Source organism: Pelecanus crispus, chromosome 8, assembly GCF_030463565.1.
Source record: "Pelecanus crispus isolate bPelCri1 chromosome 8, bPelCri1.pri, whole genome shotgun sequence".
NCBI lineage: Eukaryota > Metazoa > Chordata > Aves > Pelecaniformes > Pelecanidae > Pelecanus > Pelecanus crispus.
The window spans coordinates 485,233-510,706 of NC_134650.1; the positions used below are offsets into that span (position 1 = coordinate 485,233).

Sequence of the window (25,474 nt, forward strand, 5' to 3'; positions counted from 1 at the left end):
ACAGGCAGCACCGCGGGCCATCGCTCCCCGTGGCCGGGGCCACCTGCGTCCCCAGGACGGGGCCCTGGAGGTGCTCCCGGGGGGCTCCCGGCCCGAGGGTCTGGGGGCCCTGCAGCTTGCAGGGGGAGAGGGTCAAGAGTCGCCAAGAGACGCTCATTTCCAGGAGAGATGCAGGACCGCAGCGACAACTCCTGGTGCACGAGCAGGTCCAGAGCCGAGGATGCCTGGTGTGGAGCGAGGAGCGAGGCTCGGCCCTGCGTGGGGGCGAGCAGGGGCTGCCCGGACCCACTGCGTGGCCCCCGGGGGGGCCCGTGCCTTCCCTGTCCTCCTCTCACCCCGGGGGCAAACAGCTCCCCGTTGTCTTCTGGGGGTGCAGTATCCTGAATGTAAGCACACGCACAGCTACATGGCAAACGGATTGCCTGCACATGAGTCCATTTACAATCCTCCGCTGCTCAGGCTGCCTTCAAATCTTTATCTTCTCCTGTTTGTGCTGACTTTGTAATTTTTCAAGGGTAGTTGTCCTTGAGAGGAAAGGCATTGCAGGTTTGCTGTGCTTGACATCACTCTCTGTGTTGTCTAAACTTGAAAGCCATAAAATTCACCCTGATGAAATTTCACGAGTGTAAGACTGGGAAGACCATGGAGAATGTTTTTGATAGAATGTCATGGCCGTATTTTTCAGACACAGATTATTTGAGGGCAGGAGTGAGGAGAACATTGCTGTTATACCAGCATTGGTATACATATGACATTTTGTTCCCATAAATCTGGGTCTCAGGAAAATGGAGCACTGCAACCTCTTTGCCATAGTTTGTTGGCAGAAGTTGCGTACGATGGTGTGTGGATAGCTCTAAAGCAGACTCTGCAGTCAGCAGGATTCTGACTGACTCTGCCTGCTCGGATGTGGTAAGTTGGAGCAGAAGGGCTGAGAGAGATGAAGTGTGGGAATTGCTTGGGACGAGCTGGCGGGGACCAAGAGCTGCAGGCGCTGATGTCTGCGGTTCATTTGGGGAGGAGCTGGGGGTGCAGGCTCTTATCCCAGGGCATCCTCTGCAGCAGTACGGGGGTCTATTGCTACAGAGTGGGTGGAGCGAGTTGCTAATAGTACATGTGAACTCAGGATAATCGCGTGAAAATATACTATTCAAATGCCTTTTTTAAATTAGCACAATTACTTGTTTTAGGTGAGTAATCGTGGTGAGACTGCATACAGGTTGGCATCCAGTTTTGCATATATATTGCATGAAGAATGGGGTGTGCAGTATTTCATGCCTCAGTACTACGCTGAATGTCCAGAGAACATACTGATGGATTGATGATGCTCATGCTAATGAATCAATTACTCTCCATGCGTGAATGTTTCTTCCTTTAAACGTTCAGAAATCATTCAGAAACATGACAAGAATGAAATCAGTTTTGTTTATTAAATTGGATTAAAGTAACTGGATTCCCATGTGGACAGGGGCAATTGGATTTAATGTTACTTTGCATATTGTTCCAGTCTCATCTTGGTGGGGATAGTTGTCTATTTTAGGAAGTAATTTTTTTTTAAAGGGCAATGAATCTTAATGATCACATCATCATGTTTCAATGTAGGCTTTTATACCTAATGTAATACTGACCTCATTGCTTATATTGTCATTATATGTAATTCAGGAAAAGGCTTTGGGGAAGGCGGGTACGTGTATGAGCACATGCACATGTTTATGTTCACGTGTAACCCATGTGCTAGACTGGGCTGCTGCTTGATTCATGATTTGGTCAGGGCTATTAGATTTCCTTCCCTCAGGCATTTTATAATCTGTTTAACATAACACAGTCATTTGTCTTGTTTGCTGACTACTTAACAGATGGATTTGTGGTTTTCGTAATTACTATATGAACGTTAATAAGATGTGATATCTTTTATTAATTAACAGTTTTCCAGGTTTGTTTTTCCAAATGACATGAGGTAGATTATATGTCAATATTAGTGACATACAAATATTAGTTTTGCAACGTTAGCGTTTCGAGAAGTTGTGCAAACTTTTAAGGCTCCCCACGGTGTCTGTTTTTTTTTCTCCCCTAAGCCATACTTCATAATTATTCTTTGGTAGCACAACTGATTCTATGTTTTGTTAAAGGCTGGTCCCTCCTTAGTGTAAGGAGAGCACAGACCTGGCCGATGTCCTAAGCCATTCTCTATATTTATCCTGCCTATGTGGTGTTCTTCCATCCCATTTATATCCTTGTGTGATACTCGCATCCCATCTTTCCTCCCAGAGATTTCCAAAGGTGGAAATCAGTGTCAAGGAGTACGAAGACCGCGTACCGCACGGGAGAGAAAACTTCTCCCGCCGCTGGGATGCAGCCGTTCCTGGGAGCTGTTGCTGTACAACGATTGAAGGGAAGAGTGGGAAAAGGAGCTCTGTGTCCCGGGAAATAGCGAGAGGCTGGCAGCGCGGGGCAGGGCGCCGCAGGGCTCGTTTTCACGGGTGAGACCTCAGTCACACCCAGCCCTCGTGCTGGGGCTCCCAGAGCGGGGCGGGGGGGTGGTGGTGTTTTTGTTTTGTGACGGAGCAGCCCCTTCTGTCACCCAGGCGGGGGCCAGCCAGGTACCAGGGCACACGGAAGGGATGGGGACCCCAGCCCGTCCCAGTGCCGTGTTTCCCCAAGCTGCCAGTTTTATCGGAGGCACCTGGAGGTCCTGCGGAGGAGGAGGCATAGCCCAGGAGTGATCGGTCCAATTTGCGTGCTGAATTTCAGGCGTTCACAGAGAATGAATGAAATGGGAATGACATGGGAGGGACGGGCTGTACCCAGGGCAGTGCCTGCCCGCCGGGCTGGAGCCGCAGACGCTCCATTTGCTGTCATTTGCCGCTCCCTGTTTGTGGCTCCGAGTCGTGGAGAAGCAGCGTTACAGACTGAATTTAGGACCATGTGCACCTAAGAAATGTTGAATGGGAAATGCGTAACACTCCCTGACCCTCTGTTAATGCTTGGATGCTTTGAACATGCACACAATTTAAGCTGAAAGGTTCTCTTCTAAACGGCTTCGTTTTACAGGATGATATAGTATAACATATCATCATATAATGACGGTATGCAAACGCAGGCGTGACGTGAGCGCGGTGCAGCATCACCCCGATGGCGTGCAGCCCCGGGGTGCGCAGCCGCCTGCCTCCGAGCGCTCCTGTTCTGGTCTCTGGACTCACCCGGTTTCGGCAGGAGGCTCACGTGCACCCTCAGTGCCGCGGCTGCCATCTCTCGTGGCAGCTCAGCGGTGCCTGTGGGACGTGTGGCCACACCATACCAAAGAGGCGGGTGAATCAGAGCATGTTGTGATGACTTCTTGTGATTTTTCCCATACCAAAATAGTTTTGTGCTTAAAATACGTTCTACATTAACTGAAGCATGCGTGAGGCTGGGCTGGCTTTCCAGCACCCGGCTGAATTTCAGACTTAGTTTATTGCAATTCACTGCCAACAGACTGCATCCTTCTGCCAAGGCAGCTGGGGAAGAAACATGGTTATCAGCGGGCAGGCGCTTTGCCTGCGTTGGTTGTTGCGTTGTGAAATATCGCTAAAAATTTACAAACTCCTGTGAACGTTGAAACAGTCGGCAAGTAGACCGCTACTCACAGGCTCTCTTGGTTGTCCGGCTTTCAGTATTGCAGCCAACAACTGCTTTACTTTGCCTTACCCAGTTTTGCGTTGTCCACCAGCCTGGTTTTGAGAGCCCATCCATCCTTCTGACGGTTGCGAAACTTCAACTAATCCCGATACAGGTCAAGACTGCTGCTCTGCCAGACGTGCAGTTTCCTTTTCTTTGGAGAATTAATCCTGTCTGACTGATTAGCCTTTGTGCTTGCCGTTTCACAAGGATGGCCAAGCTGCATCTGGGTGTTCTCCTCTCTTCTGCTGCTGGATGACATTTGAGGACAAGCGGAATGGTTTTTATAAAGTAATAATCCCAGTGCCAAGTTTGCAATGCTGTAAAACTTACCGTGCTTCTGTTACAAGATGTGGGCAGCCTTAGTTTAATTTATACCATGATTTCATTACTTTCTGATGTCGTCCAGGTTCAAATTAAATGAAGGCAGTGGAGTAATCGCAGTTTAGGATATACAATTCAAAATTACCTAGATGTGTTGGTGTCTCATATTGGCATACATCCTTTCAAATAAAATCCACCTTTGAGGCCATGCAAAATTTTGCATATTTAATGCTAATTTAACAGTAGGGAAGCATCCGAGTGCTTGGTATAAATACATTACAGTACAAACTTAGCCTTTTTCTGCACTCAGACTGAGTTTCTGCACTCAGTTTCTCCTTTTGTTGCTTCTTCTGATCATGCAGCTGATGGGTAAACACTTTACAGACTGTTGGCCATTTGATAGCTTTCCAGGTTTGGGGTTTTTTTTATTACTGTGGTGTGTGATTGTCATCTTTGCTCCATGGAATTGTTTTTTGCCTTTGGCTTGATGACTGAAATTTTTTAAGCCGGAGAGTGATGAATGAGAAATGGTTTTTGGGAGCCAGTTCACACGTGCACTTGCCAGCGGCAGCCAGTCCCCGAAGCTGCTGTGAAGAGCCCAGCCTGCGTACGTTGTGCTTCGTGAACAGCAGATGAAAAGGGGTGCGCATGGCTGAGGTGTGCAGCCAGCTGAAGATAAGCAGATGACCTTCAGTATAATTTTACAGTATCTGTTCCACTCAAATGCACATGCGAGTTCGCATGTTCCCCTCCTATATGGTGACCTAACCTAATATAAAACATTTTGGGAGTTGGATCTCTGCATGAAATAGTGGAATTAACACGGTGATTTCTTCACCAACTGAAAATAAATCAACAGGCAAATCCAAGAAACAAAATACTGCCTTTATTTTTCCATTCTGTGCTCACTAGATTTAGTTATTCAGCCTTAGACTTCCTATAGTGGTTATCTCGTGAACAATGTTCCAGTGTCATCTTGCGTGCTCTTTATCCCTTGTATCACATTTCGCTGCAGCAGACTGTAAGCACTTTGGGGCAAGGAGCCAGTATTTATGTATTACGCGGTGCCGTGTACGTCGGCTCTGTGCTCTTACATATAGTGCTCCAAGTCCCCAGGAGACCTGCACTGGTGTCTCACGATGGTGTTTCAGACCTGGATACCCAGCCAACACCAGTCAGGTTTTGGCTTTCCACTGTCACGTGGGGTGGAGTTTGTTCCTCCAGTTAAAAACCAAAACCAAAGGGACAAGCAAAACCCCAATACCGACAGAAGACCTCATCTGCGGCACTGCTCAGAGTAGCTGTTTTCAAGCAAATGCTTATTCCTTAGCATAGGCTGTGCTCAACTGGTTCAGATGCACTGGTGCTGTAACATGTGGCCTTAATCTTCAGAAATGGCAAATCCTATTTGCTGTGTAAGTATTTAAGCTAATTACATCTCTGAGGTGAGGAACATGTGACAAACAGTTCGCACTGTATCCTTTAAAGGACATTGAAGTCTTGGACCCTCATGAAATATTCTGTGCTTCATTGCATTTTTGGGGTATCGTATGTGTTCTGCAGTGTATTTAGCAATAATATAATTTAGTAATAATATAAAGAAAATTAGTATGTTATGGCTAGAATGCCCATAGAGTAAATGAAGAAATAATTCCTAACAAGTTTTTCCTGGAAATGTCATGTCTTCATTGCTGCTGTAGTTTATGGTATCTGTTGCAGGAGTGATTTGGTAAACAGAAAGATGTTCTGGCTTTAGAAGAGCTGCATGTGAAATCAAACTCCTGTGCTGATGCCTTAAATAAGAACACTACTGTTTCTCAGGTGAGACTGCAGGTCTGACCAGGCTTTGCAGTAGCTGCAGAGACTCCAGGAGATGAGAATGCTCACTGCATGAAAGGCTGCCCCGTCACCTTGCTTTTCAGCTCTGCTTGGCACTGGGGCAAGGATCCTGCGGTTAAAGCATGACCGCGGAGAGCGGGATGCCCGATTCCCACAGACACTTACTTGGCTTCGGGAGCATTTCTGCAGGCTTTCATGGACATAGGCGAGAGCAGAGCCAGGCCCCTTACCTCCATACTGGTTTTGGTCACAATCAAAACGTTGGTAAGGGGAAGGTTTGTGTATGGGGAACTGGATGGGTGCTGGTGCCCCGAGTGGCTCTGAGTACAGAGCGGTGTCCGCCTGGGTGGGCGATCACGCCGGCAAACTCACTTTCTTAGCGGTGGGTCCATCCCTGCCCTCACAAACCCTGGCTGGGGGAACGGGCGTGGGTGTGGGGGTGCGTGTGCTGCCGAGCAGTCAGGTTGCTGAGGCCGCCGGCCGCGCGCTGGGCTCGGAGCAGGTCGCTGCGTCCGAGGCGCCCGCCAATCCAGCTGGAGCCCCGAGAAGCCGCGGCGCCGATGGTGGGGTTACTGCGGTGCTCGGTGGCATCGCCCCACTCTCGGGAGAGCGGCAGGGTGATGAACTGCGGGGAAGTAAGTTGACTTGCTGAGGAATAGCCAGTAGATAATCCAGGTCTACTGCTTAAGAGACACAGAAATAAGACTCTTCTCTTTCTAATTTCAATGTAGTCCATTGTTATTTCTCCCTGATTTGTCATGTCACCTTTGCCATCCGTAAGATTAATATGTATTTTCTTATATATGAAGTTCTTACATATATAAAGTTCTTATATGTATAAAGTTCTTATATGTATAAAAGTACCCATAAATAGTATATCCAAAGTACATGATGAGATAATACAAAGGAAATACATGAAAACATGGTTGGGAAAAGTTATTTCTTATCTGATACATATCTGTCGCAGTCTGAACTTGTGGGAAGAGTTCCTACTGATTATTAGCCCTGATAATTGCAATGGTTGTCAGTTATCACTGCTCTCTGAAGAGCAGAGAACAAATTGTGAAACCTTGCTCATTTAGCGCAAAAATCTTTCTTCTTCCAAATGGTTCTGCTGCTGTCAAGGGTGCCGAGATTTGATGGTTGCACTGGATGATGTGGAAGTGCCTCATCGGTGCATTGAGAGTTCCGTGCTGACCCAGCCTTTCCGTACCGCACGTGTGGTGTGTGCACAGTCACACACAGACACACCTACACATGCAAAGTCTGACGCTACCTGAGCGAAATCTGTGTAGTTTTGCACTGAAAAAACGTGTCCTGCTAGCTCAGTTGTAGCTCTTTGGGTAGGTATGAAGGGAGAGCGAAGTTTTGGCTCAGAAGAAAACGAGTGAGAAGCACTGGCAATGGGCTCTGGATAAGGCTGCTTGAAAAAAGGGCAAAAGCAGTAAATAGGCAAGGGGAGGCTGTTTTCAGACCCTGGCATAAAATGCTTAGTAGGGCAAGAGTAAAAATGAAGAACGGCCTGCTAAAACGCCACAGAAGCTGGGCAGTCTAATTGGAGATCTGAGAGGAAGCACTTGGAGAGCAGCTGTTCCCGGAGCCGGGCTGGGTGTGTGGCAGTGCTCGTTACTGGCGTGCTGTTAATCATGTGCAGCTTGTACCAGTACCAGTAACAGTGCGTAGCAGGGGTGAAGGCCAAGTAGATCAATTTATCGTATGACCTTTGGGAGGCAGAAGTCTTCGCCTGCTTTGCATTCGATGAACTGATTCTTCCCTTTTCTGCCCCGAGGTCCTGACCCTTGTTCTCCGTCATTCGCGAAGGAGAGGGCTGCAGCTCGCCCTCTGCGTGTGACCTGACTTCCCAATTTTCTTGATCTTGGTTTAATCCAGTAAATTATTGGTCTTCCTGAAGTCATGCTAATTAAGGTTCATGGGACTGGCACTTCATCCCAGATTCATTCCCCGGCTTTCTTACGTGACTTCTAGTTGAAAATGTGAGAAACAAACAGGCTTAGTGCAGGGAAATCACAGTCGACTCCTTTGGTGCGCTACAGGAGAAACCCAAGGGCAGGGGCCCAGAGCATGGGCTGGGGGATGCGCAGGGGCTCGGCGAGCCTCTTAACACGCAGTGGGAGTCACAGATATTCTCCGGTGACCGCCCAGCAGCCCAGCCCTCCGTCTGCAGGTGAAGACGATGGCCCCACGCGAGGCGTTCACGGGGAGGGTGTTCATTCAGAACGAGTTCACCTGCACCACGTGTCCCGTGATGGCTGGATGGGAATGGTCTTTGTTGGCCAGCGCGAGCCGGCACCCTTCCCAAGCCTTCCTCGGGCTCCCCGGGCTGTAAACAAGCAGCGTCGGTCTCTCTGGGTACTCAGCTGTACGGCGGGCGTAATACTTACCCACCCGCTGTGAAGCGCTTGGGTGTCCGTGGTGCTCTGGAAGGAAAGGTCCCTGACCTGGTGCCTGTGTCCCAGGTGCTGGATGGAGCCACCGTCGTGCCGGACTGGGCGCTGCTTTGAGGCGGCTTCGGGAGCGTCAGGCAGCACGGCTGCGGCGCGGCAGGGACAAGCATGGGGCTCCAAGCCCCTGTCCTTGGGAGCCGGGGTGGGAGGCGCTGAGCCAGGGATAAAGCCCCCGAAGGCTGCTGGAGGGGGCTGCTTCTCCACAGGCCGTGCAGCGTGCTCGGCTGCGGGGTGACTGGTGCAATTGTCTGGTTGCTGACAGCGATGCGCTTGCATCGAAAGGCCTTAATTCCTGATTCACTCCTGTTTTCCCACTGGTGCCCGAGACAAGGACTTGCCCTGCTGTGTTACGTTCCCCTTGCGTTGCTGGAAACAGCGTGCTTTCGTACAGGGGTATGTGCTGCCCGAGCCCTTCGGCTGGGCGTGCGTGGCAAGTGCGAGGACTGAGGGGGCAGTGATGCCCACGGGCTCAGGGCCGTGTCTGAAGGCAAGGCCATGTGCAGTCCGTTCTTCCCAATGCCCCGTGGCCATGAATCCTGCCAGTCCCGCGCGGGACGCCCCAGGCAGTCCCATGCTTGCACCTCTGTCCTGGGACAGCCCCTTTCCCTTTGGGGTCATCCCTTGAATACGGGCCAGGCAGCCACCAGCCTCATTGACTGACACCAATTACATGTGGGATAATAGGAGTGTAACTACCCCATTTTTGCTGCTTAATTTGAAGTTTGGAAGTGCTCTGTCTAGTGGAATCTGCGAGCCGAAGGACTCAGAGCCCATTCCTAGATGCACTGGGAACTGGAGATGACGAGAGAAATTGTAGAAGAGCTTTAAGTGCTCTCCCTCTCAGAATATTAATTTTATGACATGACCTTCACCCAGATCAAAAATTAGGTGCCGACTTTGGTGCGAGCTGCAGAGTGGTGTCGTGCTAGCACTGGTTTCCCTTCCCGCACAGAGCTGGGCTTTCAGTGAAGGCACGCTCCCATACGCTGAAGTTATGCAAACCTGGCTAGCGCGGGTAGCGGTGGCCGCCGATTGCGTTGTGTCCTTAGTTTGGTAAGTCTGCAAGCACTCCTTGGGAGAAAACTTCTTTCCCACATAAGAAGAAAACAGTGAGGAGTCAGCTGTGTTTTCAGAGTGACAGTGGCCTTTCAAAAGCCAGTACTGGTCTAAGGGATTGCATCGCTTTATGAAGTAATGATTGGCACAGCGAATGTCATGAATTCTAATTAATTTACATAGGCATTAAAGTGCACTGTCGAGAAAGATGGTATTTCTCTTTCAAACATATGCAATTAAATATTTATCCCCGTTGTGATTTCCTCTAGGCACACTTAGTGCCTCCTCCAAGCACCCCCGCTCCCACCATGTGCCGGGTTCCTCGGGGAGCGTCTGCAACGCTCCAAAGCGGCGTCAGCTCTGGTGCTCGCCAAGAGCGCTGTGGAGAAACAGCCCACCTCGCTGTGCCCTCCGGTGTGTCCGTTTCCGTAAAACACGATCTCAGCTTGCGGGGAAGCTGCACAGCAGCTCAGTCTTCCAAGAGCCATCTTCCTCCACATGGCAGCAGCGGTGGAAGATGCTGCAGGGTGGGACTTGCCCTGCTCCTGGGGAGCGTTTCCCCGTCCCGGAGCAGGAGGACGTTCCACCCGCGTGAAGGGGAAGAGCAGGGGCGGCAGCATCCGCCCGCAGCCCCCGGCAGCCGTGCTGCCCACGCGCCCTGCGGCTGGGGCAGAGCAGAGAGGCTGCGGGGACGCCCGCTGCCAGCCCTGTCCCCTGATTTGGGGCAGCGGAGCTGTGTGCACGTGCCGTCCCCAGACCTCCACGCACGCTGACCCCCTGGCATCGTCCAGCAAGCCAGCGCATCAGTGACGGCACTGCGCTAGCGATCGGTTAATCAATAGAAATCATTCTTACTATCTAATAATATATTCAACAGTTAAAAAAATGAGGCTAGCGTTCTAACCCAGACCAGTAATTAGGAAAATAAATCTAGTGCTCGTGCGTGTGAAGGTAAAATAAATGAGGCGAAGGAAGTTTTGTGCTGAGCATAAAATCGGAGGTTTGATTCAATTATTGTTAACACACTGCGTAGGTCCCACAGAAACCTGTGCGCAGGGGCTCTTAAGCCTGTTCTAACTGAAGCATAAATCAGTGGAGTGGGAAGTGTCCCGGCTCTTCGAGAGATGTCAAAGTGTATAACACGGCAGACACCTGGGGGTTTGGAAAACAGTGACAGCTACAAGCTGACCTTTGGTGAATTTAATCTGCAAATGGATTCCTGCTTAGGACAGCTAATGCTTTTAGTTATTGTAAAGGCTCATTCCTGGATTTTAAAAAGCTGAGAATAAATGGATTTCATGATGCAGCTCCTATGCGCGTTGCATAACAAACAGGTGGCTTGTGGATGTATTTATATGGTACGGTGTATTGAAAAACTTTGCAGGACTTATGAATACATAATTATAATTCATGCACAATGGGGAGAATAATTTTTCTAGTTAATAAGGGAGAAAGGACTTGGCACTTGTTAAAATGGAAATACACTGAAGACAGAGCCTGCTGAAAAGAAAGGGAAGGAGGTTGCTGATTTGTGTTCATGTTTCTTAAATAATATTCATAAGCATTGCAGGGGCTTGTTATTCAATTGGGCATTGCCTTTTGACTGAGGCTTGCCATCTGAGTTCTGCGATACAGTAACGTTTGCTTATTAAAAACCTGTCTTTATTTTCTTTTTTTTCTGGAATTGGGATTGTTTAAGCTAGATTGCTCCCGTGTCTTACACAGCGTACACAAGTGCACACCTGCAGGCAAACGCGCATCGTAGGCAGAGGTAATCTGATTCCTGGGTGTAGTGTTTTGGTTTGGTTTTAACCTTTCTTTTCCTTCTCCCTTTTCCTGCGGGAGGTCCGTACCCGTCCCTTCCCTTTGGAGGCAGGAGACGACAGGCGCCGAGGTGTCAGTTCACTTGCCCAGAGCCCGCAGCAGTTCTGAGTCCTGCTGTGCCGTGTTCGGGTGCGATCCCCTGCGCTGTAGTGTGTGCGAGGAGCTACCAGCAACACAAAAGTTACTTTCAGAACATGCTGTGGCTCTTTCTGGCCTGCAAGAGAGCGTCGGTAAATACATCTCTGCACTTTGCCATGAAACCGTGGCCGGGTCTTGTGCCATGTCACAGCGAGTGAATTCAGACTAACCTGTGGATCTCGCCCGCTGCAACCGGCAGCAGCGTCAGCCACAAACACAGTGTGTTTGCTTAACTTAAATGTGTGCCTGGTGATTATAGCAAGGAACTCACATTCCAGAATAATTCAGTGAAGGCTTTGGGCATGGAGACTTCAGGCTCATGCCTGTCTGGTGAATGCTTCTGGCTTGTCACAACAGTAATCCCCGTATTAACGAATGTCCTGTGATGCGCTGTGGTTGACTGACAAATCCTTGAAGTTGTATAAGCGTATAAGTGCCAGAGTTCTCCAGGTTCTCCCTGGGCAGTTTTACAATGCCTTATATCAACCTGCACGTGACGGCATGTCAGAAAGCGTCCTGGGGAGGCAGGCAGCTGGCAGCCTGGGAATTCACCTTTCCTCACAAGGTCACGACATGGGCAGAAAGAGCTTTCCCTCTCTCTTGCCTCTCGCCTGAGAGGATCCACACGCTCCTCCAAAAGGCGTGCGGCGGTGCTGCGGTGGCTGTCCACAAGACGTGCATACTGGACGTACTGGAGTCCTTGAGCGTTCTTGCTCAGAGATGCTCCCACGCTTCCCCTGAAATAAGCAGCTCCCAAGGAGGCAGTGCGATCTCAGCAGAACAGTAAAGTAGGCTGTAAAATCTTGCACCTTGCCAATGAGATTTTAATTATGATATTACAGTTAGGAGAGGAAATCGAGCTGCAGCACACCACTGTGTTCACAATGTTATCCAGCATCTTTGTCCATTCCCTCTGCATCCCTTATTTTCCCTCCGGTCCCAGGAACAGTAACTCCCTGCCGATGTGGTGCTGGGCTGCCAAGACAGCTCCTGTCGAGCTCCACGGTTCCTGCGGCTGACCCCAGCCCTGCGCCGCGGGGGCTCGGGGGGCACCGGGCTCACTGCGCTGGCAGGTGGGCACGCGGGGCAGAGGGGCCGCGGGGTCTGTGCCCGTGTGCGCCCGGCTCCCCTGCTGCACCCAGCCGGCGCCCAGCACCGAGGACGATCCTGGACAGAGTGAGGGTTCTGCCGCTACCAAGGGTGCTGCCGAGGTGGGTCTGGATGGCGGGGCAGGGGTGCGCCATGGGCTGCAGGCCCGGGTCGGACCCCAGGCTGTGTCCGTGTGCCCGTTTCCCTTCAGCAGCCATCTGGGCGGAGGAGGGGGGGGGCAGAGGGGACTCTGCGGGTCGGTCGTGGTGCTGGCTTGAGAGCATGGAGTCGTGCTGCACAGGGCATATATCGCTGCCTGGCTGGGGACGTCTTTTGTCCTGACACTGCGGTTGGGTTTTACCTCCAACTTCAGGTGCGAGAGCTAACAGAAGTGGAGTTGGGGCAACTTGCCCCCGTGAGTTTCTTCCCTGTGTCTGCCAGTGGCTCAGTCAGTGCCAAGGCTTATTTCTTCTGGACTGTATCAAGACACAAAAGCCTCCCAAAGAGTAATTGTTTCCTTTTGGTGTGCATGCCCAGAATACAGCCCGTCCCTTCGGACACGCGCCCTGAAAAGAAGAGCCCTCCCTTCGCCCATAGCCCCTGTGCTCCTGCTCTTCCTCGGACGTCGTCGATCCCCCTACCCGCACTGACCTTCACAGCCATGAACCACGGAGCATCCCTACCCCCTCCCACAGCTGAGACGGGGCGAGCCTGGGCGAGGCAGCCATGGGCACACACCTCCTTATGCTGCTGGCATGGCTACACCCGCGGCCCTTGCTGCGTTCCCTGCCCCAGGACACCAGGCGTTTACATGCTGGGGCTCTCTTTCTGCCAAAAAAAGGGCCTGGTGTCAGACCCCAGTTGTGTTCTTGTGTGTGGGGCGGACAGGTCAGGGAGCAGCACTCTTCAGGCAGGAGCATCCCCGGGAGCAGGAGCATCCCCGGGAGCAGGAGCATCCCCGGGCAGGGGCATCCCTGGGCAGGAGCATCCCCGGGAGCAGGAGCATCCCTGGGGCAGGGGCATCCCCGGGCAGGGGCATCCCTGGGCAGGAGCATCCCCGGGAGCAGGAGCATCCCTGGGGCAGGGGCATCCCCGGGCAGGGGCATCCCTGGGCAGGAGCATCCCCGGGGGCAGGAGCATCCCTGGGAGGAGGGGCATCCCTGGGGCAGGAGCATCCCCCGGGCAGGGACATCCCCGGGCAGGAGCATCCCCGGGCAGGAGCATCCCCGGAGGCAGGAGCATCCCCGGGGGCAGGAGCATCCCCGGGGGCAGGAGCATCCCCGGGGGCAGGAGCATCCCCCGGAGCAGGAGCATCCCCCGGGCAGGGACATCCCCGGGGCAGGAGCATCCCCGGGGCAGGAGCATCCCCCGGGCAGGGACATCCCCGGGGCAGGAGCATCCCCGGGCAGGAGCATCCCCGGGGGCAGGGGCAGGGGCAGCGCCGCGCTCCGCCCGCCCGGGACGCACCGTGCCCGACGGGGCGGGCGGAGCGCGGCCCCGAGCCGAGCCGAGCCGTGCCGTATGGGAGGAGCCAGCGGGCTCCACCGCCCCTGCGCCCCCCCACCGCCGCCGCATTTCGCGGCCGGCCGCCGCGGAGCAGGGCGCGGGGGGGGATGATGGATCCGCGGCTGCGGCTGCTGACGCCCCGCGCCCGCCAGCCCGCCGTCAATGGAGGAGGACGTTGAGACCCGCAAGATCAGCAGCAGTTTCCTGCGAGACCACAGCTATGCCACGGAAGGTGAGCGAGTGCCGCAGCCCCCGCCCGCCTGCAGCAGGTGGGGGCCGCCCCCCGCCGCCCCCCGCACCTTCCCCCGCCGCCCCCCGCACCTTCCCCGCCACCCCCCGCACCTTCCCCCGCCGCCCCCCGCACCTTCCCCGCCGCGCCCCGCACCTTCCCCGCCACCCCCCGCACCTTCCCCCGCCACCCCCCGCACCTTCCCCCGCCGCCCCCCGCACCTTCCCCGCCACCCCCCGCACCTTCCCCCGCCGCCCCCCGCACCTTCCCCGCCGCCCCCCGCACCTTCCCCGCCGCCCCCCGCACCTTCCCCCGCCGCCCCCCGCACCTTCCCCCGCCGCGCCCCGCACCTTCCCCGCCGCGCCCCGCACCTTCCCCCGCCGCGCCCCGCACCTTCCCCGCCGCCCCCCGCGGAGCCGCTGCTGCAGCCGGGGCCGGGCCCCGCTCCCCGCCGGCCGGGCCGGGCCGGGCAGCCCCGCGGGTGCGGGGGGCGGCGCGGGGGTCCCGGGGTCCGCGCGGGCGGCTGAGCCGCTCCGGTGACTCAGCAGCGCCGGGTTCCCAGCGCCCGCCCGCCCGGGCGCCCCCGAGCCGGGCTTGCGGGGTCCGGGCCTGGAGCCGCCGCGCTCAGCCGGGCCGGGTCCCTGGGCCGCCGCGGGGGCACCCGCCCGCTGCCCCCCGCCTCGCCGCCGGAGAACCGGGAGCCGCCCGCGGCAGCGCCCGGGGCCCCGCACCTCCCGCCCGGGGAGCCGGAGCGGGCCGGGGCCGAGCCCCCCCGGCCCCGCTGGCCCCTCCGGGCAGCCCCAGCGCCCTCCCCGTCGCTGGGCTCCCCCGACGCCCGGGGAGAGCCCGGGCCCCGCGGCCGCCCCCTCCCCGCCGGAGCGGGGCCGCTGCCCCGCCGGGGCCCAGGGCTGCGGGCGGCTGCTGGGCTCGCGGGGAGCCGGAGGGATGCGGGGGCCGCGGTTTCGGAACGTGCTTCCTTAGCGTGTGGCTGCCTTAGTGGCTTCCGCAGGTAGCCTGTGACCGTGGCTGCGTTCGTGAGGTGAGGAAATACGGCAAACGCTGGTGCAGTTCTTGTTGCAGAAATTAAATAGTTGTCTCAGGGCTATTTTCCCTACAAGCCTCTGCAGGAAGAGATACGTATTCTGACTTGGCGTGTTGCAGAGGCGAGGAGATGCCAAAACTGTTAGACACACATAATGCCAGAGCCCCGGCTGAGCGTACGGGTGCATCTGAAGACGATTTCCAGTAATGGCTCGGGAGCGGAGGAGACGGTGTGGCCATGTTCGGTTCAGGCATGGGAAAGTGAGCTGCAGCCTGCACATGACGCTGCAGCCTGCCACAAAGAGGCAGGCTCCACCAGCGGAGCTGGTGAAGGAGGGATGGGGACGGAGCAGCGGCTGCCTCTGCTGTCCTCCCTGACAGCCCAAGAGCTGTTGACTTCACATCAGCTCCGTCACAACCTCCTGGATCCCAGGAGGAAAGCGCAGCTGCTGTAAAGCAAAACCAACCCCCCCCTCCCTCCCGGTAGCACTGACCCCTTGCGTGAAACTTCAAAAAACAGACTCCACACCGGAGAGTCTGAACAGGCTTATTAATAGCTTAATTAGTAGCCGAAGAGGCTTTCCCTTACTGTTGCATTCTCCTGAGGCTCTAGAGGAAGGCAGCGTAGGACTAGACGTTGGGAATTTTGTGACTGCAGCACATGGCTAAAGGACGGTTTATCTAGTGGGAAAATCTTTGCCTTAATATTGTAATGGGAAGCTTTGGATACCTGGTGAGCCACAGAAAATGATCATGTGCAAGTTCGTGTTGCTTGTGTGTAGCTGAAACGTAAGTGCTCGCTGTTGACAGCCCCCAGAGGCAGGGGCGGTGACGCCGGGTGCACCCCTGGCTCCGCCGCTCCGGCGTGTCTCGCGCCGTGGGGCTGGGTGGCAGGTGGACACGCGGAGGCCATGCTGGCTCCTGCACGGTTTGCCAGCGCAGGGGTGGAGGGGCTCTGCGGGGAGGGATGGGATGGTGCGCGGCGCTTCCCGGAGGGCGGTGCAGCCAGGATGGGGCTGAGCTCCCGCGCTTCCCGGTCACCCGGCTCGCATCGCCTTGTGCTGTGGTCCATGGAAGGATGAATTTGCCGTTGCTGCATTATAAAGGCAGCTGCAGCAGCCAGCAAATAAAAAAGAGGAAGGTAGCTGCCCTGTCGTGACCTGCTGAGAACTCGGTTTTCTGAGGTTGAGATGAGCCTGCAGTGATTTCAGCCGGTGACACCGGGAGGTCTGGGCATTTTCCAGCCCGAGGTTTCAGTGAGAAGATCCAGTCCATCTAGTTATCTGTGGTGAAGCTGTAAGCTGGCTTTTTCAGAAGAGCCTCGTGTGTCATGCTAGAAAACTATAGCAAACGTCTCTGTAGAAAGGAAATAGCCGGACGTGTTTGTGCAGTAGGTGACCGACTAAGCCCAGGTGATCCCCGTGCTGTGGCGGGGCTGGAGGAGGCACATGAGAGTGTTTAATGGCTGCGCATCAGCTGGGGGTTTCTCTTCACCTTGTGCCGCCTAGGACTTCCGATTCTCTGTGCGGTTGTTCTGCTAGAGGAAGGCTGAATGTACTTTGCAACGGTAGATCTTGCCAGTGTGGAAAAAAAATGAAGGAAGATAATTCAGTTTTATTTTTTTCTACAGGTGAAAGAGGCATATGCCTAAAATGATGGGGTTGGTAACCTATCTTTTGTTAAAAAAAAAAAAAAAAAAATCCTTCCAAAGCCTGTTCAGAAGGTGAGGACTCGCTTTGGAAGCAACGGTGCCTCTGGTGTCAGCCCAGGGAACAAATGGGGTTATGTCGTGTGGTTCAGTGAAGTGGTGTTGTCACCTAAATAGGTCTGGTATTTTTATGCAAATGTGGGGCGAGGATGGTGTTTCAAAAGCGCACACTTGAACGCCTTGTTCTTGCTCGGCGCTCAGAAGTACGGCTAATGAAGGAAATGCAGCCTTTGTGCTAATTCGACTTTAGCTGCCAGGGAGTATGAAGTTGCTGAGATGCGGCGCACATCCCCGGGGGTGGTGCCGCAGAGTTCGCCCCGGCGCAAGGAGCAGGGTGAGCTGGTTCCAGGGCGATGCCAGCGAGGTTGAGCGCTGGCTCACACCTCACCGCACTGCCCCAGAACGGCAGGTCTCACATGAAAAATGCTCTGAAAATATGCTTGGTTTGTTCTGCTGCATAAATACATCTTTGTTTGCAGTTCTGCCGAGTGCCCAGTCGAAAGTAGGACAAATTGAGACTACTTGAATACAAACAAACCGCTTGAGTAGCTTCCACTTTTAGACGTGCTTGCTAGAGGTGTTGAAGGACCCTTCACCCCCCCACCCCAGAGTTGGCCCATTTCCAGTAGCTTGCCCCAAAATGCCCATCTCCTGAAGTCTTCCAGCTGTGGGTGTCACCTTTTTTGCATAGCGTTGCTGTCCACCTGGCAAGCTTCTGAGTCCTCTTGGTGGCTTATGGGTGGGTCAATGCCTCCAAAGAAAGGAGGAATGGCGTGAATGTCCCTTTCTACGCTCCCTGCCCTGCTGAGTGACGGTCGTGACCGAGCCCGTGTGCGCAGCGGTGCAGGCAGGAGCGGTGGCTGTCATGGCTCAGCCCAGTGGGACAGCACCTAACGAACGAGGGTGTTCCGTGTCCGTAGACACCTGCTCCGTTGCAGGGCAAGGTCTTCTGCGAGAGGAGGGATGCTGAGCGCTGCGTTAGCCCGTCGGAGGTGGGTCCCTCCTGGGGTGGGGGGTATGGCGGCAGGGCTGGCTGGGGACCGGGGCCAGGCTGGTGCTGCCTGTCCGCCACCTGCGAGCTGGGCTGGGAGCACGGCCGCGGTGCGCGTCCCCCCTTGCCGGGGACGGGACTCTCCAGCTCTGTCCCTGCCCCCTTCTGATGCTGCAGGATGTCCTGGGCTCCGCGCAGAGAGCCCGCAGAGCTTGGCCCCGCAGCAGCCGTGGCTGGGTGGCCCTTTTGCATGGAGGCACGGCCCTTCCCGCCCCTTTGGTTCAGCGGACAGGAAAATCTCACGGGGCGTGGTGGGTGCCCTGCGCCCCAGGCGCCGCGGGGATGCTGCGGGGAGGGCTGCTCCTGCCCTGCGGGCACCAGGAGGAGTCTCTGGGTGGGGTGTGCGTTTCGGGGTGTGCAGCTGGGCTGTAAACGTCGTAGCACAAGTGCCCCCGGGCCTGGCCATGTCTGTAGGCGATACACGTGTGGGTGCTTCTCTGGCACCCACGGTTCCCAGCAAAGCACTTGGAGGAGGAGCGGTGGCCTTGCCTGTGGCCGCTCGGGGGAGGTGGCCCGTGGCCAGGTGGCTGTGCTGTTGGAGGAGGACCTTTGGGAGGCCCCACGGCCACGGCATGGGCCTGCTGTGGGGCCAGCCGTGTCCCGGGGCCATCCTGGCCCCGCTCCGCGGGCCGTCGCCATCTCCCGCCAGCTCTGCCGAGGCAGCGTCTCCCGCACGGGGCGGGGGGCCGACCCTGCGGGGGCTGCGTGGCCTCGGGGACGTGCCAGCGGCCGCGGGGCAGGAAGGCCACGATGCCCTGCAGCCGCTCCCTGGCACCGCATGGCTGCTCCGCATGCGCCCCTTTTCCTGGGGCGCTGGCTGATGCCCCAGCGAGTCTTTAATCTCCTTGAGGAGCGTTTCCTGAACTGAACAGATTTTGCTGTTGAGAAATATATCATTAAATCTTCATTTCCTTTTCCTAGTTTAATCTTGTTACTTCCAGCTGTAACCCTCTTGTTACAGCTGGAAGTAAGCCTCTCTCAGTCATTCCCACCCCGCCTTTATCCCTGCCCCGCCACGTGCTGCTGGAAGGAGCTCTGATGCCGGTCCCGCTCCGCGCCGACACCGGGAACATGGCTGTGCAGGTCCCCCCACCGGCACCTCGGCGGGGTCTGTGGGTGCCCAGGAGCTGTTGGATGCATAAGCAGCCTCCGCATATGGCAGAGGACAAGTTCAGGCTCTTCTGTTCTGTTTTAGGGAGAGAGAAGCAATCCATGCAACTAAAACCTGACCAGTTGGTCGCCGGTGTCCTCGGGTAGCTGGGTGTTTGTCCACTGCCCGGGGGCTTCTCCGCCTGCCCCGGGGGTCGGGGCTGGGCCGTGCGGCCCCGCAGCCCTTCCAGGCTTTCTGCGGGGAGCACGTTCCTGCCTTGCCCTTACACAGGCAGAGTTTCAGAAAGAGCCTGGGCTGTACATAACCCACAGTTCAGGTTGTGCTGTGCTGGGTCCCTAAAAGCTCTTTCACTTTCCGGGTCAGTTCGCTAAGAGCTCTCTGTGGCAATGACAGTGATTTTTAAAAATCTGTGTGTAGTCCCCAGAAAAGCGTGAAGTGAGGTGTTTTGCCCCAGCGCTGGGTTCAGGCTGAGAGCTGTCCAGTGTTTTTGTTGTCTCAAAATGATGCGAGTTGCTGTTTGGGGATCATCTGGATTGGGATTTAACTAATCCGGGAACCTCCTTGAAGTTGTTTTATCACATAAGTACTTTGATTATGAAACACAGTCCCATCCTTTATGCTTTTTATTTATAAACATGTACTATGTTTAGACCTCCCTTCCTCTCCCTGAGTCTGTGTTCCAGCCGGGTCGGAAGGAGCCCTGGACACGTCTCCTTCTGTCTAATCCGGGGATCACCGTGAGGAGGGCAGTGTAACTCAGCTGTTTGTAGTGCACTGCGTCAAAGCCGACTTGGGGATACTTTAATCCAGGGATTAATGAGAGAATAGATGTGCCTGGGGACTCTGTAATCTGGGGATTACCGAGAGGACCAGGAGCAGGTAATGATGCGACTGCGACCCACCCGCAGATGGGCCGCGAGAGCGCCTGCTCCCTGGTGATGGCGTGTGCGGGGCTCGTACCCGTCTGCAGGGGACGGGGCTTGGTGCCTCCCCCTCCCCATCTCTGTGCGAGGACCAGCTCGGGACCTGCTCCCACTCTGACGCTGGGAAAGCTGGGTCGCTCCGAGCAGGCACCACCACCAGTGCGGAGTGGTCTGGCCTTAAAACCCAGTGTTGCCCCAGTTCCTGTTGCTGTAGAGGTCCGTCTGCTCTGGGGACCAGGATCAGGTCAAAACCCAACACCAGTCTTTCTCGCAAGCCCGGGGCCCTGGGGCACGCTGTGGGTGCTCACACGGTGAGCCTCGGGTACCGGCACAGGACAGCCCGATCCGCAGGTTTTCACATGGGATTGTGGGACACATGAAGTGGTGGTGGAGGCCCCAGGGGTAACACAGCAGCTTTCCCCATGCCCGTCCCGTCCCCTCTGTGCCCGACACCGTTTTGTGCCTCCCCTTGGACGTGCTTGCTCCTCAGCCAGCTCCTACAGACCGCTGGTGTCCCATCAGAGGGCTCACTGGGCACGTGGGGTGATCTTTCCGGGTCAGAGCGACCTTGTGCTTGTGCTGCCAGCCGCGAGGAGGCTGGCAGGTGATGCAAAGTGTTTTGCACGCCTGCCTTGTCCTGCAGCCATCGGGGTGGGGTGTACGTGGGGCTGTGCGTCGTGGCAGGGGACTCCTTGGGCCACGCAGGGCAGAGGCACAGGGAGCTCCGGTGGGGAAACTTCTGAAGGTCTGGCGGAGCAGCGGTCAGGTGAAGGGGAGCAGACTTGGGAAACTTCCCCACAGGATAGTCAACCCTTGTGATCTTTTAGCATCTGCAAAGGTCATGGAATTTGTCAATCTGGACAAGGTCATGAAAGCTGTCAAGGTTTACTAAACGCAGAGGGACCACCTCTGGCTCAGGAGGTCCCTGAGCTGAACGTTGTTAGAGGGTGGGAGAATAATAGTGGAAACACGTTACGTGGGTGCCCTGTTTGTGTGCATCTCCTGTTGTCCGCTGGAGACGGGATACTGGGCTGGATGTGCTTTTGATTTGATCCAGTGCGGCCTTGCTCCTGGGCAAGGTTCTTGTGGTCGCTCGTGTGAACAAGAGTCTGCAGGGCTCTGCCAAACCCCTAACACCTCCTCCCCACAGAGCTGGTGAGCTCCTGTGCCTGGGAAGTCAGTAGGTGGTGGGGCTTAATAGCAAATGCCGCGGCAGACCAGGTAATCATCGGCTACCCTGAGCTCCGGGAGTTAGACCAAAGGCATGCCCCTGCCCGGGGGCTTGGTGGTGGCTGGCTGTGGGAATAAAGGTTCGTGGAAGATCCTTTGGGAGTGTAAGTCCCAGCTGCTGGGGTTGCTGGAAATGCCACTGGTGTGGGCTGGTGACGCTCATAACCGCCGTGAGAGGTGTGTGCCGGCTTGCACAGAGGTGCGACCTGCAGGGCCGCGCACACGTAGCAGAGCTGAGGCGTGTTGACGTGGCAGGATGCTGATCAGGCAGGTTAAAAATAGCAGCTGCTTCCTCCCTGCTCCTCCCGATCTCGGCTGTGTGGCTGCGATCGGGAGCTGGAAGCGCTCACGCCAATGTGCTGAGCAGGCACAAAGCCCCAGCTGCAGTCAGGGCCGGCGCAGAGCTCGGGTACCGCAGGGAGCGTGCTGGGCAGTGCCATGCGGGCGCCTGTCGCCACGGGGCTGGAGCAGGGATCCAGGGCACCCAGCGACAGCGGAGCCGCTGCACGGCAGGTCTGTCTGGAGCTGGTGGGTAAACACCAAAACATCCACTGACTTCTCATCTCCGCATCTCTGCGTAGTGCTGCTGTGACCCCCGGAAACCTGGCGGCCCTGTGCGGTGGCACCTGAGCTCCTCACGGCCCTCCCGAAGTCCCCAGGAGTTAGCGGGCTGGCGGCTGCCGTGCCCTGGAGCTGGGGAGCCAGGGCAGAGCAAACCCGGGACTGGCCCGGGCACGCTGTGCCTGGCCCCAGTGCTCCTGGGAAGGGTGAGGTGCAACCGTGGCGATCCTGCCCCAGTGCCTGGGCACCGGAACCCAGGTGTGGAGACACTCAGCGCCTTGTTTGTACGTTGTCAGAAACGCTGTGCACAGCTTGCGTCCCTGCTGCCCTCCCCAATAAAGGCGTAATTGAGCTGTTAGAGTCAATGTCTCCATTCAGAGCAGTTGTTCCAGCACCAGTTGTTATTTTTCTCCTGATGCATTGTGAGCCTGATTTCTTGAGGGTCTTTGATTGAGCGGTTTTGTTCTCCCGTGGGGCGGAGCGGGGAATGGTACTGCTCCTCTTGCACTGTGCTGCTGGCCTCTGAATCGCTCCAGAAGCGCAGGCACAAATTAGCGGGACCTCGCTCAGTGTGGCAGAGAGTGAAGGGAGTCCTGGGCGCCGCTGCTGTCGTTGACATCCTTGTGTCGTTCCCCATCAGGTCTGCAGTTGCATCTAGCAGTTAACTGAGTTGGGATGATTTTTTGCTTTGCCCTCGACAATCAGATGTGGCAGATGGCTCCTGACCTGAATGAGCTGCAGCCCCTCTGCCTGCTAGGCACAGCGTGGGCGAGCAGAGTAAGGTGACAGGCGGGTGAAGCAATCTGAGGTAGCACCCTTCATGATAGTTTTGCCTTTTTGTTGAGGCTTTTCTGTAACCTGGGTGTTTTCCATGAGCAATGCAGACTTTACGCCTTCCCTGTGTCAAGTTCAAGCTTGTCCTAAGCTCTTTGGTCCTCTGAATCTGCCTGGTGGCACGGTGTTGTCCAGGCAGGGCTGGCCCGTCTCAGACCTGGGTTTCTGTCGCGAGTGCTTGTACTGGCGGAGGAGCACGCTGCCTGTCCCTGCTCGTGCTGGAGAATGCCCCAGGAAGTTGCCCATGCCTCGTCTCGGGGATGGAGGCTCTGCCGAATTTGTGAGAGGAGCCACTTGGTCCCCGCCCAGTGCCCAGCCGGGTGCGTGTGAAGGAAACCCCAAAGCAGCCACCCCTCCTCGGTATCATACCCGCTCCGGTCAGCGTGAGACCTCCCGAGAAGCGCTCGGCCCGGGGAGTTTGGAGGCGCAGCAGCCCTCGAGCGGGCATACGGCTGCCTGCTGAGGGGCAGCCCACGGGGCTTCTGTTGCCTTTTAGTGCGCAGCGAACGCGAGTGACGATTGCCAGGAGGGATGGACGGGGCTGCGACCCCCAGGCTGTTTCTGCGTGGGAGGCGACGCTTGGGAGCTGGAAGCAGGTCCCAGGACCAGGCAGGTGGCTGTGCGATTTGTGTGGTTTTTCTGTTTTGTTTTTCAGTCTTTAACTGCTTAAGCCTGCTGCGATGGAGCCCTCACCGCAGCTTCAGCTCACTTTGTTTCAGGGTCAGCTTACAAAGGATGTTGTAGTGCTTGGAGCTACAATACGTACCTTGGGAAGAAAGAAAAATGCCAAACAGGTTAGGAGCTTTTTATTGCAACCTCGTGGGCGGCTGCAGGAGTCACAGGAGTCCAGGCAGCAGGGCTGGGGGAGAGAGCGGAGAGTCATTTCCAGGCGGCTGACGTATCCAGAAAGGTCCTGCCTCTGTTGCAACGCTGTTTGTCTGCATTGCACAGAATTGTTCTGCAGCCTTTTTGTTTCCTTTAAAACTCTTTCCTCGCTTGCTCGTGTGCAGCGAGTCAGCTGTTCAGCAGCGCGCGATGGGCCATCTCTCCTAATGCTGTGCTAAAGCAGGTCCTGTGAATGGAAAGGTAACCGAAATAGAAACCAGAAACCAAAATAGACAACTAATCTCCCATTTCGATCTTCTCTGTCCTGCATTTCAGTTGATTCCCTAGTGCAGTCATAAAACACGACCATTATCTCAGCTTCCCGAGTATGCAAACAAATGGCTGTGATTTTCCTACCCTTGGATCAGTCTGTATCTATAGTCTCTGAATAACAATAAAACGTTAATGGAGATAAAGACTGTTATCTCCCTCATGTCTATTTTGTCATAGGAATAACAACTTTAAATGTTAAGAGTGCTGAGATTTATAGATGCCAAGCCTGCTCAGCAAAAATAAATCACGTTCCATAGTGCACATTACCATTTATTGCTGCTGTATTATCTGAATCCAGAGTGGGTGTTAACCCTGTGATAACATCCTCAAAGGGGATTTTAAATAGTTTTGTAGTTTAATTTAAAAATTCTGTTGGCTGCCTGGTTTGATCTGCAACTTATTTTAGTGCAGGGGTATCGAAGTGGCAACTATCTAAAATGCTGATGACGGGCTTCCCAAGAAGTACAGCAACGGGGGAGGCCCCGGATCCTGAAACAGGCACTGTTTCAGCTGCAGCTTCAGTGACCCCAGCCCCACACGTGTGGCTTCCCGAATACGCTCTTCTCCAAGGCTTTGTAGACTTTGGAAGACCACTGGTTTTTTAAGCTTCATCTTGGTGCTTTCATTCTTGATATAAAAGTCCTCAGTGACATACACATCGATAGCAAGATAAATGTATTTCGGTTATTATTTAACGCACGACCTGAGCCGGCGTGCCCCTGCGGTCAGTGCCAGTTTGGGTAAAGCCCTGCCCTCGCCCAGCCCTGCCACTCTCTCCTCCCTCAGGGATGGAGCGATGCCCGCTGCAGCAGCGCGCAGTGACGGCCAGCTTCGGACTGGCACTCCGTGCCAGGTGCTCCGGGTGTCTCTTGGCCAGCCCCCGGCTGCCCGGCCACGTTGGTGCTGCCTGCCTTGCCAGCCTTGGCGGAGCCGGGGGCAGCGTTCAGGATCCTGCCCGCGTGCTGCTGTGTCACCAGGCAGTCCCAAAATGAGCAGCGCAGCCTTGGTGGTGAGTCCTTAGGCATCTCCGTGTGTCCCCTGAGCTCTGTGAGTAAAGGAGAAGCCATCTGACTGACAAAAAGCAACCTGTGTGACGAACACAGGCATTTGACCAAACATTGAGTGCTAGCTATTGACAACTCATTTCTGCCGCCGGTCTCGTAGCAGTTAGCAGCTGATGAGCAACATTAGCTGGGTTGACAGATTTCTTCACTTGCAGGCTGAGTAAATTTTACCAAGCGAGAAGGGGAGGGAGGTCAGGGGAGTGCAGAGGAGCCGGTCCTTCCACCTTGCGTTGTTTACAGCGCACAGTGATGGATCTGTCTCACCGCAGAGCTCAGACTGATGGGCGCCAGATGCCGACCAGCATCGGGGGGAGGCTGTAGCTTGTTTAACACCTGGCTCCTACCCATTAAACTTGCTCGGATGCACGCTGCAGAACACTAAGTGCTTGTACTCCAGTGTTCATGGTGCAGCTCCCGCAAAAACCTACCGCCAGGAAGAGTGCCCGTCTCTGAGCGTGGCGTTTCGGGGGCATGGCAGCCCTACGGAAAACACCTCGAGAGCTGCGGTGTGCAGGTGTGGGGCTGTTCAGCCGGCATGAAACTGCCTGCAGGGAAATGAGCTTTGCTTCCCTGGGGCCCCTGCTCCGTTGCTGCCTGATGTGGTGTCCCGAAAGTCGGGTGCGTGGCCTGACCCTGGAGGCAGGAGGGGAGCACCGGTCACGGCTCTCC

At 55.5% G+C, this 25,474-nt stretch overlaps 1 protein-coding gene across 2 annotated transcripts in view; it reads left to right on the forward strand.

Moving 5' to 3' along the window:
* The window catches only part of PPP2R2B (protein phosphatase 2 regulatory subunit Bbeta), a 111,531-nt gene that overhangs the window by 20,564 nt on the left and 65,493 nt on the right, over nucleotides 1–25,474 (forward strand). Inside the window, exon 1 of one of the 2 annotated variants that reach the window (XM_075714984.1) lies at nucleotides 14,058–14,127. The exons of the other annotated variant lie outside the window; for it this stretch is intronic. Coding sequence (XP_075571099.1) covers nucleotides 14,058–14,127 — 70 coding nt within the window. Of the gene's footprint in view, nucleotides 1–14,057; nucleotides 14,128–25,474 lie in introns of those variants that run through there. 2 annotated transcript variants of the gene reach the window in all.